At 39.1% G+C, this 12,158-nt stretch overlaps 3 protein-coding genes across 4 annotated transcripts; 1 reads left to right on the top strand and 2 right to left on the bottom strand.

Moving 5' to 3' along the window:
* Nucleotides 1-3,103: 3,103 nt before the first annotated feature.
* LOC126797802 (uncharacterized) lies at nt 3,104-3,669 on the top strand. Its single transcript, XM_050524528.1, has 2 exons — nt 3,104-3,349; nt 3,439-3,669. Exons 1-2 carry the CDS (start codon nt 3,208-3,210, stop codon nt 3,612-3,614), a joined length of 318 nt encoding a protein of 105 aa, XP_050380485.1. The 5' UTR covers nt 3,104-3,207; the 3' UTR covers nt 3,615-3,669.
* Nucleotides 3,670-3,789: 120 nt separating this feature from the next.
* LOC126797801 (ferritin, chloroplastic) lies at nt 3,790-5,965 on the bottom strand. 2 transcript variants are annotated; one of them, XM_050524527.1, is made up of 9 exons: nt 5,839-5,964; nt 5,575-5,805; nt 5,222-5,305; nt 5,064-5,124; nt 4,871-4,958; nt 4,552-4,613; nt 4,337-4,402; nt 4,147-4,210; nt 3,790-4,015 (listed from the first exon to the last, which is right to left on the bottom strand). In XM_050524527.1, exons 1-9 carry the CDS (start codon nt 5,898-5,900, stop codon nt 3,981-3,983), a joined length of 753 nt encoding a protein of 250 aa, XP_050380484.1. In that variant the 5' UTR covers nt 5,901-5,964; the 3' UTR covers nt 3,790-3,980. The 2 variants fall into 2 exon arrangements, with proteins under 2 accessions (XP_050380484.1, XP_050380483.1); XM_050524526.1 differs by having other exon boundaries at nt 5,575-5,965.
* A 1,176-nt stretch (nt 5,966-7,141) lies between these two features.
* On the bottom strand, nt 7,142-8,988 carry LOC126798643 (uncharacterized protein At5g01610-like). The gene is made up of 3 exons (XM_050525655.1): nt 8,762-8,988; nt 8,516-8,570; nt 7,142-7,662 (listed from the first exon to the last, which is right to left on the bottom strand). The coding sequence occupies exons 1-3, from the start codon at nt 8,846-8,848 to the stop codon at nt 7,289-7,291; spliced, it is 516 nt and encodes a 171-aa protein (XP_050381612.1). The 5' UTR covers nt 8,849-8,988; the 3' UTR covers nt 7,142-7,288.
* Between the last annotated feature and the right edge of the window lie 3,170 nt (nt 8,989-12,158).

Here is a 12,158-nt window from a genome sequence, read left to right as displayed (position 1 = left end):
CTTGATTTTTTATCAAGCAAGGACGTTTCACATCAATCTCAGCCCAAATATTCTTTAGTTTGGTGAAATAGTGCGCCACCGGTTGCCCATCCTGATGTACTGTCAAAGCTGTGCACATTAACTCATGAACCTGTATGAAATCAGAATCATTAGTATATAAGCCGGCTAGTGTCTCCCATATTGCCTGCGCAGTTGTACATGCCTCCACCAGATCAACTATCTCATCATTCATAGCTTTCCACAAGACAGACATAACAAGACCATCATCGTCGTCCCATCTATTGTAGGCAATAACATCTTCAGGACTAGGAGCCTTAGTGACGCCGGTGACATGTCCCATCTTATGCATGCCTCGAAGGTGAGCAGTCATAAGTCGTTTCCATTTACGGAAATTAGTTCCGTTGAGTTTGGCGCCTCCAAAGGAACCACTGTCAGAACCTTTGACAGATACTTCAAAGGTCGGAACATCAGGAAGCTGTGAACCCTCCATTTCTTGTCCAGAACCCATGGAAAAAGAAACAATGTAAAAATCAAGGATTAGACCGCAAGAAAAGATACAAGAAATGGAGAACAATCTGTCGCCGGTGCACTTGCACTGTCGGTGAGCAGACACTGACTGAAGATAGCCGGACCGGGTCGGGTTGAATGGACGGGTCGGGTCGGATCCGGTTCAAATATGTTCGGGTTTGGTCGAGTTGACGGGTCGGATCCGGGTCAAATCTTTTCGGGTCGGGTCAAGTTGACGGGTCGGATCCGGGTCAAATCTGTTTGGGTCGGGTCGGAATGTTTGTGGGCCGGGTCGGATTGAAAATTTGACCCGGGTGGTATTATAGGGTTGAAAATCCCCAAAGCTCCGAAAAAACTTCCAAAAAACCCGAAAAATTTGTGAAATGGGGGGGGGGGGGGGGGCGGCGCGGTCGAATGGCGACGGCGGGGACAGCAGCAGCGGCAGAACGGCGACGGCGGGGACAGCAGCAGCGGCAGAACGGCGGCGGCGACCTCGGGTTGACTCCGGATCTATGAGCGTCAGAGTGCGGAGGGCAGCGACTTCGGGCCGAGCTGTGGTGACGACTCCGGGGAGGGCAGCGACGAACAGCGACGAACGAGGAGCAGCGGAAAGGCAGGCGGCCACGTTGAGAGATGCTGGAGTGCGGTGGTAAGCACGAGAGTGCGGCGGTGGCGATGAGGAGCAGCAGCGAGACAGCGGGTCGATGCGTAGGCAGCGGCTACGGAGGCGATGTCGAGAGGCGAGTCAGGAGGTATGCAGCGGTTTGGAAGAGCACCAGGGGACTGGAAGAGCACCGGAGCAGCGGTAACCGGCCGGAAAAAGGCGAGAAAGAAGAAAAAGAGCACGAAGGCTCTGATACCAACTTGAATGAGGTAATTATACTGCTTTATATTGATTGATATATGATCTGATACAAGGCTAGCTATTTATAGGAATTGATTTGAACATTAGCACTATCACTAATGATGAATCCTAGCTGTTCTATCACCATAAGTAACATGTTTGTTGCTTTACACAACTCACACACAGCTCACTTATGCTAACAATCAAGTTATAACTCGGCCTCTAGCTGATTAAATCATGAAGCATAGAATGCAACCTAGGCTTTAATTTCCATGCCTATCTGCCTAATGAATCATCAGCATACAAACTGAGGCTATTTTTTTTTTTACTGACGTCTGATGAGGTTATGAACAAGCAATCATGCAATTAGTCGTCAGTAAAACACAAACAATTTCGGAGCCAGAGACTTCAAATGAGGGCCTAGTCAGTATGTAAATGAAAATGACAAGATTTTCGGCTAATGGAACTTGTAAAGCTAATGGTAAATGAAAATGATGCAGTATGTACTAATAAATTGGTGATGGTGTTTCTTTAGCTCTGACTATGTGAACTTCCTTGTTTCTGAGAGTAGAATTAGCATTGGTTAACAGATTGACTGCACAAGATGTTAGTATGCGTTAGAGCCAATATGGGCATTTCTAAGAGTAATTGCAAGAGTTGGGAACATGGGCGATTTCTTACTAGCTAGAAGGTGCACGACCATAACGTGGAAATGGAAAGACGTCTTCACTTCTACTAGCTGATTAAGGTACTCAACTACAATTTGTCGTTTCTTCTCAAAAAAAAAAAAGGTACTCAACTACTCATGCAATAACAATTTACATTCACAACAGTGTGAACCATTGATGTCTAGCTTTTTTTCCAAATTCCCTATATCTATCAGATCCCTATCAAAATCCAAACTTTGCGACCAAAAAATCTCGTGTCCCAAAACATCATGAGGGGTTGGGTGATGATCATGAATTGATCAGTGGCAGTTGGTGAAATGTCATGAAGTTTAGTTGAAGACCACCACATGAACAAACCACCATAGCACATGCTCGAGTCCTCCAGTACTATCACCGACCAGTATTACCAAACCGATTAAAAGTGACCAAGGAATAGCTGCACAGTTCATCTGTTCTAACTTCTACTAAGCATTGCGCCTTTATTATCTCCAAGTGTTAACCTTATGCTAAATGACATGTAATCACACTGATGAGTAGATTTGAGGAGGCAATAAGAAAACCAAAGTGAAGGAACAAACTAGATGGTACTGAAAGAAAATCCAACAAACCGTTTGACCAATACCCTACACTACCTTCCTCCAATATTATAGAACTCAGAATCTTGGAAACTTGGATAGGCGGAAAAGCAAAATCCAAACGGACTCTCCTACTCAATCTCAATGGTCGATTTCTTCCCAATAAAGATTTCTCTTTTCTACCATAAACTTAAAAAAAATTGTGTTACTGTTGTTGGTCTTATTCACCAAACCTTGGTTTTTACTGTTCTTTTAATCCCATCATTCATGTTTTCACATATAGGCTTAGCTTGAACAGCAAGTTAGTTTCTTACTTATGGAAATCCCGTTTCCTATAAGTGGTGAAACCCAATACGCAGTAGAAATTTTCAAGCTAACCCGTTTGATCAGAACAAAAAATATCAATACGCAATGAAATGATATTTGCCTAATGTTTAAAAGGAAATTGATTTAACACTTGAATGTGTAATTGTCCAATAAGAGTTCTACAACAGCCCTATGTCTTTACGAGTGTTGCCTAGTGCTATGTTTATATGCAGTTTGTTGTTTTGTCCAGATATTGGTATTATAGTGAGGAGAAGTCAGGCCCAAAACTCAGAGATCAACTTATAAAATGGAGAGGAGGAAGAGAAGGAAGAGGAAGCGTTTGAGGATGGTGACTTGGAATTCCTGGTTTTGCTTGAAGCAGTCTTTCCTCATCCCAACCAAGTGTTTTCTGATCAAGCTTACTTCGCGCTCAAGGTACAAACAGAAAGGTAAGCTCGAAAATTTCATTTTGTATAATAAGAATTTGCTCTTCCTCTCTGTTCATGTCTCTGAGATACATGGTTACACTGAATTGCAGGAAATGGGACTGGATTGGTGAGTTTGTACAAAGATATTGAAAACTGTGGCGAATATGCAGATATAAAAGTGATGTGGGAGATGATTCATTCTTGTCCCCAGAATTCAAAGAGCAGTGCTGAAAGGAGGAAGAGGTCTTATTCTTACTGGAGATTTTGTGTTCATCCTAGTACGTGAGTTCTGTAATTACCTTTTGATCATTTAGATGTATCCATGATCGTTTCAATTAAAGATCGATTCTGGAAATGTGACATGTAAAATATCAGTAGCATCTGAGTATTAAAAGATGAGTGTGTCTAGTTCAGTAGCATTAAGCATATTCTGAGTGCATTCGAAATGATTTACAATAATGTTATAGCAAGTTATAGCAACTTCATTTAATAAATAAGGACTCACGAGATACAATATTTTCTAGATAAGTTGAAAGCCACCTATGCCTTGAGTAAATAAGTATTACATATGCAGAGAAAGCACTTTTAGGCATGAAGCACTAAAAATAGTAGTAGACGAGCAGCAAATTGTGGAAGTGCAGTATCATCCTGCTTAATGAAGGAGCTGTTGATCAAAGTGCCACACTCCTGCAGACCACCAAATAGTTCAAAATTCAAATTGAGAAAATTGAAAGTAGACTGATGGTGTTTGTTCAAAAAGATGAAACGTTCAACAAATAAAAAAAACAAATAAAAACACAGTGAAATCTGGTTCATACCATGTCCTTTTCCAACCAGCCTCAATTGGGTGACATACTCAGCTATCTTCTTAATGGCTTCAACCTGTACTCAGATTAGGTAAGCTCGAAATGATTAGTCGGTGTATGAATAATAAGTAATGTTAACCATGCACTTAAGCTCTGGAAAGTAGTTAACCAACAAAACTAAATAGTAGAATATATGTTTCACCTGCTCAGTAAGAAACTCGCTTTCGATAAAATCTGTCAATTGAGCATCATTGTTCTCCTGTGCCACCTATATATATGTAATCAAGAATTTGTAGTCAGGAAAACTTGAAATGAGAAAGCAGAAAGGTTCAAGTGGGAATTTTAATTAATTGATACCACCAATTGTACTATGAACTTAAAAGAAAATGTCATATATGATAGAGATGTAATAAGTACCCTATGCAAGTTCAAGAGCTTTTCATTTGTCAGCTTCTCCAAAGACAAAGCTAACTCCATAGCTGCATTAATCAACCAATGACAATTTATTAAGATGATATTAGCTTCATCACCGACATAAATATAGACTGCAAATAATTGGCTTCAGAAAGTAAAATGATGCATATATCTTTACTGGTAACTGAGGTGCAGAGTAAATTAGAGGCTCATTTTCATCTGTATATGCACAACTAAATCTAGAAGGACCAAAGTCATTTGTTAAGAGAATATATTAACTATAACATATAATCATGGAGAAGGAATAAACATTCTTCCATACCATACAATGCATCTCCCTTCTCAGCATGCTCAAACTCTGATGGAGGATTTAAAATAGAGTGTAAATGTACTCTTCCGCCTCTTACATTCTGTGGAAAATTCATAACAAGGAAATATCTATAACACATGACAAAAAAATAACTAGAAACACTTAATTTTCGGATTAACTTTGATGATATAAGTTGAGTTTATACTTGATATTTCATCAACTTTTCAGCATGCTCCCTTTCTTCTTCACTTGATTCCTTGTAAAATCTATTTGGGACAAAAAGAAACATACATCATTTTGTGAAAACACCAGTCATATTACTCATATATGTAATAGGTTCTAAAGGATTTATGTAACACTTACTTGGCCAGGCCCTTAAGAGCAATATTGTCCCTGTCAAAATAAGCAAACATGGCATGGTACACATACGACACATTGTATTCCACACTGTCACACAAACAAAAACATATATATGATCAGAACACAACCAACAGTTAATCTTGAATCCGCTGTCAACTATCCCACATGATACGTTATCAAACAACCAACTTGAATCATCAATATCATGTGTACATGTACTCTGACAATTAATATGCAAATAACACATGATTAAAATCCAACCTCGCAACATATATGTCAGGACTCTAAGCTAAACATGTGATATGTGTTTAGAAGGAAGATCAAAACAAGCAAATTATATGTAGAGAAGGAATTACTTGATCTGCTCGTTTATGGCAGCTTCACATTTATCTGCAAAACCCTGACGAGCAAGCGAAAGCTGAGCAGAGTTCGGAAGAGCAAAAACCTCCTTCTTAACCTCTTCAAATGGATGGAACACAACACCAGTCAACACCATCTCGCTCGACGCAGAAACCGCAAGGTTTCTAGATTTCTTCTGCTGATTAAAACTCAGACTAGAAGGGGAAGAGGACCCAAGTTTTGAGCCATTGAACAAGAGGCTGCTGCCTCTAAAATCAGCACCGCCATCCCCTTGCTTGCTCGACACCAATAAACCAGAAACGCTCCTCACAGACATTGCCATATTCAGATCAAACAACAGAGATTTCTGAACTGAAAACTGGAATTAAAGAGAGAGAAAGAAATTGGAGAATGAGAAATGGTGTGAGAGGCTGGGAGTGTGTTGAGGGCATATAAAGAGATGCATAAGGGTTCCAGTTGGCACGGGCTCTATTATGGGCCGTTGGATGAGAGAATTAGGATCTCAACACGTGGATAGGCGTGTGGCGACCTCGTGGTGGTCTATCCAGAGCCACTAGAGCCTTGGAATCTAGACGGGAAATCCGTTCCCCATTGGAAGATTTTTCTAAACTTTTGTCTCAATCTCTTTTTCACTTCGTAATGATCATAGCACATTAGCACTCTTCAAAGTTGGAACTTAAATGTCAAGATATCGACCCCAGTTTCTGAGTAAATTTGGACACGCCTCTTCCTGGTCGATTTCAGATGTGAACCTGAATTGAATGAGTTTAGTTGATTGTAGTTTTCTTATTTAACTTTGAGATTTTCAGTTTTTCAAGATAGAAGAGTTAATATTGAGAAATATGAGCATCACATAATGTCATAATCCATGATATATAAGAATCTCACATTATTAAAACTTGTCATACAAGTTTACATCTATTAGTACCCTTTTCATTTCATAGAGATGTGCTCGGTTATAAGTTGAGGGCTTTCTTTTAGCCTGAAGTACGAAGGTTCAATACTATGTTCTTTGTGGGAGAGATAGATTTTCGACTAGCTCGATCGGAGATGTTATTCGAAGCGTCATGAATAAAGATGGATATCGGGGGTTTCTGGGAGGTTAGATCTCCAGGATGCTCTTTCATGCCCCTGCAATTTGTTGATCTACTTATGAAGCATCAAAAACTTTCTTCCAAAATCTCAATGACAAGGATCAGTAAGAACTGTAAGATGACAGTTCCATATGCAGAAACTTAACTGGGTTCCACATGAGCACTTTAGTCAGTACCAGCCCTTGCTCATGTAAATGTTTGCATTGCTCAGCTGAGAAAAATAGTCATGTGTGATTGTGTATATAGTGCAAATGAATGGATATGCTTAAAATGATAGTGAACATGACTTATCAATCAATGGGGCCATGAAAATTTCCTTAATTCCAAGAGCAAAACTAGTACCTACGCTCGGTGCAATCATGTACTATGAAAACAAAAGAGTTCTATCCTGCAGCCTGCACAAAATACAAGTATTTTAGTCTACCTAGTTTAAGCAGCACTAACCGATGTGATCATTTTCTACCACCCATACAAACATAAGATTATTATCATCATAACCATTTAACATCCAGAATATAACATGATCATTCACTCAATAAGTTTTCAGGGTGGATAAGCAAGCGATGACTCTAAACACTACAATTACATATGAGCACCTGATGAACATTTCACCTTTTCAGAACTTATCTACGGTAATTCCATCTCTAGAGACCTCATAAGCCTCTCTACTCCTGCTTCTGTTCATCCCAGCCTGGAAATTGAGCTTTGATCCCCCAGAGGAGATTGAGGTCACTTTTACCCATAGCAAGGTCACCTTTGTCTTGATCCCCTGAATGTCTTCTAGCTTTCCTTTCTTCAAGTATCCAGTCACAGTTGTGAAAAAACGCAACACAGACGAGTCCCTATAGCCCACTTCACAGACAGACGGTATGTAGACCGTAAGTTTTCCCGTCTCCTGAATGAATTCATAGTTGGTAGCATCCCGAGGAAAGATTCCTACTGCCAGGTCATACTCCTTAAGAAGTTCCGGCAATGGCTTTTGCATGCTTCCTGTTAAGGAAGTGTGGTTATAATTTGTGGCACTTATAAAACTATCAAAGACCTAAACAAGGCTAATCAATTGTTTACAAGAAGAACTGTCATCAAAGAATACAGCAGGTTTACCATGAAGCATTCCTTTCTGAAACAGTATTAACACTTCAACAATTTTATGAATAAGCCTTATTTTTTTTTTCAAAATTATATACTTAAGACAATAAAAGTAGTCTTCCCCTCTCCCTGGTAGCACAATTACAACCTATACTACTCCCTGCACATATTCTACTTAATATCTCGTTATTTCCAGAAACCCCATATTATTAGAGTCTTTTTCCCTCATATGGCACTTTCCGGAAGAAAAAAAATCAATATTGTTAGATCTGAAACAAACGAGTCATAAACGCATGCTGCATGAAGCAAAACTCCATTATTAGAGTCCCTTTCCTTCCTGGACATTTTCTGAAGAAAAGAAAAAAAGAATCAACATATTTAATGCTGAAACAAACGGGTGATAAACTCATACCAAGTGAAGCAATCTAAAGCATAGTTTGCAACAACCTCTACACCAATATCATATACAGCCTCAAACTCACAATTCACTCGGTCTAATTTTCACCACTCGGCGTCTCAGCCCCATTATACCCAACAGAACTACACAGCTAGTGCCACCATTCCAAAACCTATCCAATTTCCTAACTTCCAACAGTCAACGCCAATGCGAAAAATAACAGAAATAGCAGGATTATCAGAACACAGAGCAATTAAAAAGAACAAACTTTCCATAAAACACAAATTAGCATATATGCATTCTGCCCAAAATGCAACAAGCAACTACAGCAGCAATCGGATAAGGCGAAAGACTAACCTTTGACTTTATTAACCAACCAGCTCGCTCCTCCTGAAATACTTGATTGCAATGACTGATCCACACAAACAATGTCAGTGTAAAAATCGGTTCATAAACAACAAATATTGAACAACCAATCATTCTTAATAATCAATTAGACAACAATTACACGAATGATTATCCTTCATTACTCAATTAAGCAGGTAAAGAATCCAGCTTTCTTATCCGTAACAAAACAATTAAGATCGCAAACTCAGATCTTACGTTGATGTCATCGCCGACGGAGGAGATCTCCTTGGTGGCCTTCTGGCTGAACCAGTAGGACCCCGCCTTGTTCAGAATCTGATCCATGCAATTCCGGTCCTTCTCTTCTCGCCGACGGCGACGTGTTCCGGCGGAGGGAATCGATCAAATAGTTGAGATCGAAAAGGCGAGAGAGAGATGACCGTGACCTTTTCTTCTCTCAGGTTTTTGGTTGGATCAAAAATGGAACATTTGGGGGAAAAAGTATAGTTGCTGACTTGGACCGTTGTGCCATGGTGGAAGCTTCTTCTACAACGATTTTGGTCCACACGTTTTACCAGTCAGGCTCGCACGACACTTCGTTTATGGTAATCAAACGGCATGTCGTTCTTCAACGTAATTCATTGCACCTTCTCCAACTCTTTACGGAATTAACTTTCAACCCTCATCGGCCTTTTCTTTCGGACCGGGATCCTCTCCTGAGCTCCTTAAGGAGCTGAGCTGCTAATCTTTTAATATTATGATGACACGTGTCCCCGAGACCATCGGATGGACTACAATCTCCTTTTTCATTGCAACTCTTTCCTTCTCGTCACCTTCTCTCATATTCTTTACCAGTTCACCCATTAAAAGCACAGATCAAACAAACACAATTCCAGATCCCTCTAACTCTAAATTCCAGGAGGAAAACATCGAATGAGCTCTTATTATCATTGTGCAGGTAATTAACTACCAACACTTGAACCACTGCTGGCAGTCTGGCACTGCAGAAGTAAATTTAGAGTTTTCTTTTTTCTAATTTTATGGTATTTTATTCTCTCGTACCTACTGATCGAATGACAGAAGAAGATAGTAAAACATTAATTCACTTAATGAAATCTATCCACTGAATTCAGGTGTTATTGTAAATCAAAGTCAAGTGCTTTTTTTGCAGATTGGGGGTGGCTCATCAGCTTCTTCTTCGCTAAGAAGACAGAGATCTTGACTCATGGGCCTAATTTTTTTTAAATAGAATTTTGGGTTGTCTGAGATTTGCTCTAGTAAGAAACAGAAGGAAAGAGAATGAAAGACGAGGAGAGAAAACTCAGGAAATGAAGAAAACGAGAACTGAAACAAAAAGGAACATCGTAGACCATCAGATAAAGACTGGAACACGTGTCACCATCACATTAAAAGCTTAGGCAGCTCAGTTCCGTAAGGAGCTCAGGAGAGGATCCGGGTCCTTTTCTTTCGATCCCTACTGCTAGTACTAGTATAAATCTTATGGGCCTGAAACACAAAAAAAATTATGGTTCAAGATTCTAGCATCTGAGCTCGCTCAATGCATTAGTTAAACCAGCAATGCTTGATGAACCACTCTTTAGAATACCACATAGAACCTACTTTATGTGTCAGTTTATCGGTTTATATGGCACGATTACGTCATTTAATGAATCAATCAGACTTGTTGATGTACATCTCATATAGCCCGACGTATAAGGTGTGCTCCAGGTGGTATCTCAAAATGTGGTTTCCCTAATATTATTTTAGATTTCTAGTTAACAGGTTGTTACCGCCTTTCATTATAATGAATCAACGTAATGATAGCCATGGCAACAGAAAGCTAGGATTTCATGAAGAGAATAAGAGAATCTAGAGAGAGAAATAAGTCAAATAACTCTTTATATTTCAGAGAAAATGTAATTATGAAAAATCGTTCTTACAACAGAAAGAGATGAGAAGTATTTATACTTCTGTAACAAACAAACAGACTAAGATAGTTGTCATAACAATAGTTGTGTAAAGGTTTTCTAATTACTGTTTCACTCCTAACAGCCTCCCTCAATCTCAGCCAGGGATATCAATATGAGATTGACACAGTGAACTTGAAAAATCGGAGAAGCAAGGCCTTTAGTGAGAATATTTGCAGTTTGTTCTGTTGTTGGAACATACTCAAGCTGAATGTCATGTCTCTGAACTCTTTCTCTTACAAAATGAAAATCATTATCAAGGTGTTTTATCTTGGAAAGATTATCACACTTCAACAGTGGAGCACGAGGAATTTTAATTTTCAGATCACATAACAAATGCCTAATCCAGCTTACCTCAACTGTAGTATTTGCTAAACTCATGTACTCAGATTCAGTAGAGCTCCTTGACACAGTACCTTGTTTCTTAGATTGCCAAGACACTGGACATAGGCCAAGATAAACCACAAAACCAGTAGTTGAACGTTTTTGAATGACTTCACCTGCCCAATTTGCATCACAGTAAGCTTTAATGTTAACAACATTAGTCAAAGCACCACTTGAGCTATAGAACATTCCCTTATGCAGTGTACCCTTAAGATATCTCAGGATTCTCTTGACAACAACAAAGTGTACATCTGTAGGATTAGTAAGAAATTGGCACACAGTATTAACTGCATATACAATATCTGGCCGAGTAAATGTCAAGTATTATAGAGCTCCAACTATACTCCTATACATAGTGGGATCAGAAAGAACAGTACCTTGATCTTTTGTCAGTTGACAATGTGGAAGACAAGGAGAGCTGCAAGCATTAATTGATTCCATTCCAGCTCTAGAAAAGATCCTTAGCATATTTAGCTTGACTAAGAAATATGCCATTCTGAATTTTTGAAACTTCCAATCCAAGAAAATATGACACCTGACCTCAATCTTTCATATCAAATACTATACTCAACTCATAAATAACTTGATGAATGCCCTTAGTATCAAAACATGTAATGACAATATCATCCACATAAAGTAACAAAGCCACCATCCCTGAATCACTATGCCTGATGAAAAGACTTGGATCTGAATGAGAAAAGGAAAAACCTAGACTTGGAAGAAAACTAGTAAATTTTTCATTCTAAGCCCTTGGAGCTTGTTTCAATTCATATAATGATTTTTTCAACAAACAAACATAATCAGGATGCTTAGAATCCACAAATCCCTGTGGTTGAGCCATATAAACCTCCTCTTTCAAATCCCCATGCAGAAAAGCATTTTTCACATCCCACTGTCTAAGCTCCCAATTATTCATTGCAGCAAGAGCTAAAATTACTCTAACTGTATTATGTCTTACTACAGGGCTAAAGGTCTCATCATAATCAAGGCTTTTAGATTGACTGAATCCTTGAGCAACAAGCTTAGCCTTATACCTTGCCATAGTTCCATTTGGATTCTTCTTTATCTTATAAATCCACTTACTACCAACAATTTTTCTATTATTAGGACAAGGGACAAGAGACCATGTACCTTGTTTCTGTAATGCTTCAATCTCCTCAAGCATTGCAGCATCCCACTCAGATTTGCCAACTGCAGCCCTGAAATGTTTTGGTTCAATAATATCACTAATATCAGACATAGCTGTGAAACCACTAAATAAAGGTAACTCATCATAATCCTTGCGTTGAGAGATGGCAGAAAAA

Source organism: Argentina anserina, chromosome 6, assembly GCF_933775445.1.
Source record: "Argentina anserina chromosome 6, drPotAnse1.1, whole genome shotgun sequence".
Lineage (NCBI taxonomy): Eukaryota > Viridiplantae > Streptophyta > Magnoliopsida > Rosales > Rosaceae > Argentina > Argentina anserina.
This window is presented reverse-complemented; position numbering and strand designations above follow the sequence as displayed.

Coding starts and splice junctions, on each gene's coding strand:
- LOC126797802 (XM_050524528.1), top strand. CDS start 3,208: ATGGAGAGGAGGAAGAGAAGGAAGAGGAAGCGTTTGAGGATGGTGACT. Junction 3,350..3,438: donor CTCAAGGTACAAACAGAAAG/GTAAGCTCGAAA, acceptor ACTGAATTGCAG/GAAATGGGACTGGATTGGTG.
- LOC126797801 (XM_050524526.1), bottom strand. CDS start 5,900: ATGGCAATGTCTGTGAGGAGCGTTTCTGGTTTATTGGTGTCGAGCAAG. Junction 5,306..5,574: donor GCCATAAACGAGCAGATCAA/GTAATTCCTTCT, acceptor TTTGTGTGACAG/TGTGGAATACAATGTGTCGT. Junction 5,125..5,221: donor GCTCTTAAGGGCCTGGCCAA/GTAAGTGTTACA, acceptor TGTCCCAAATAG/ATTTTACAAGGAATCAAGTG.
- LOC126798643 (XM_050525655.1), bottom strand. CDS start 8,848: ATGGATCAGATTCTGAACAAGGCGGGGTCCTACTGGTTCAGCCAGAAG. Junction 8,571..8,761: donor CCGTCGGCGATGACATCAAC/GTAAGATCTGAG, acceptor TGTGTGGATCAG/TCATTGCAATCAAGTATTTC. Junction 7,663..8,515: donor GTTGGTTAATAAAGTCAAAG/GTTAGTCTTTCG, acceptor CTTCCTTAACAG/GAAGCATGCAAAAGCCATTG.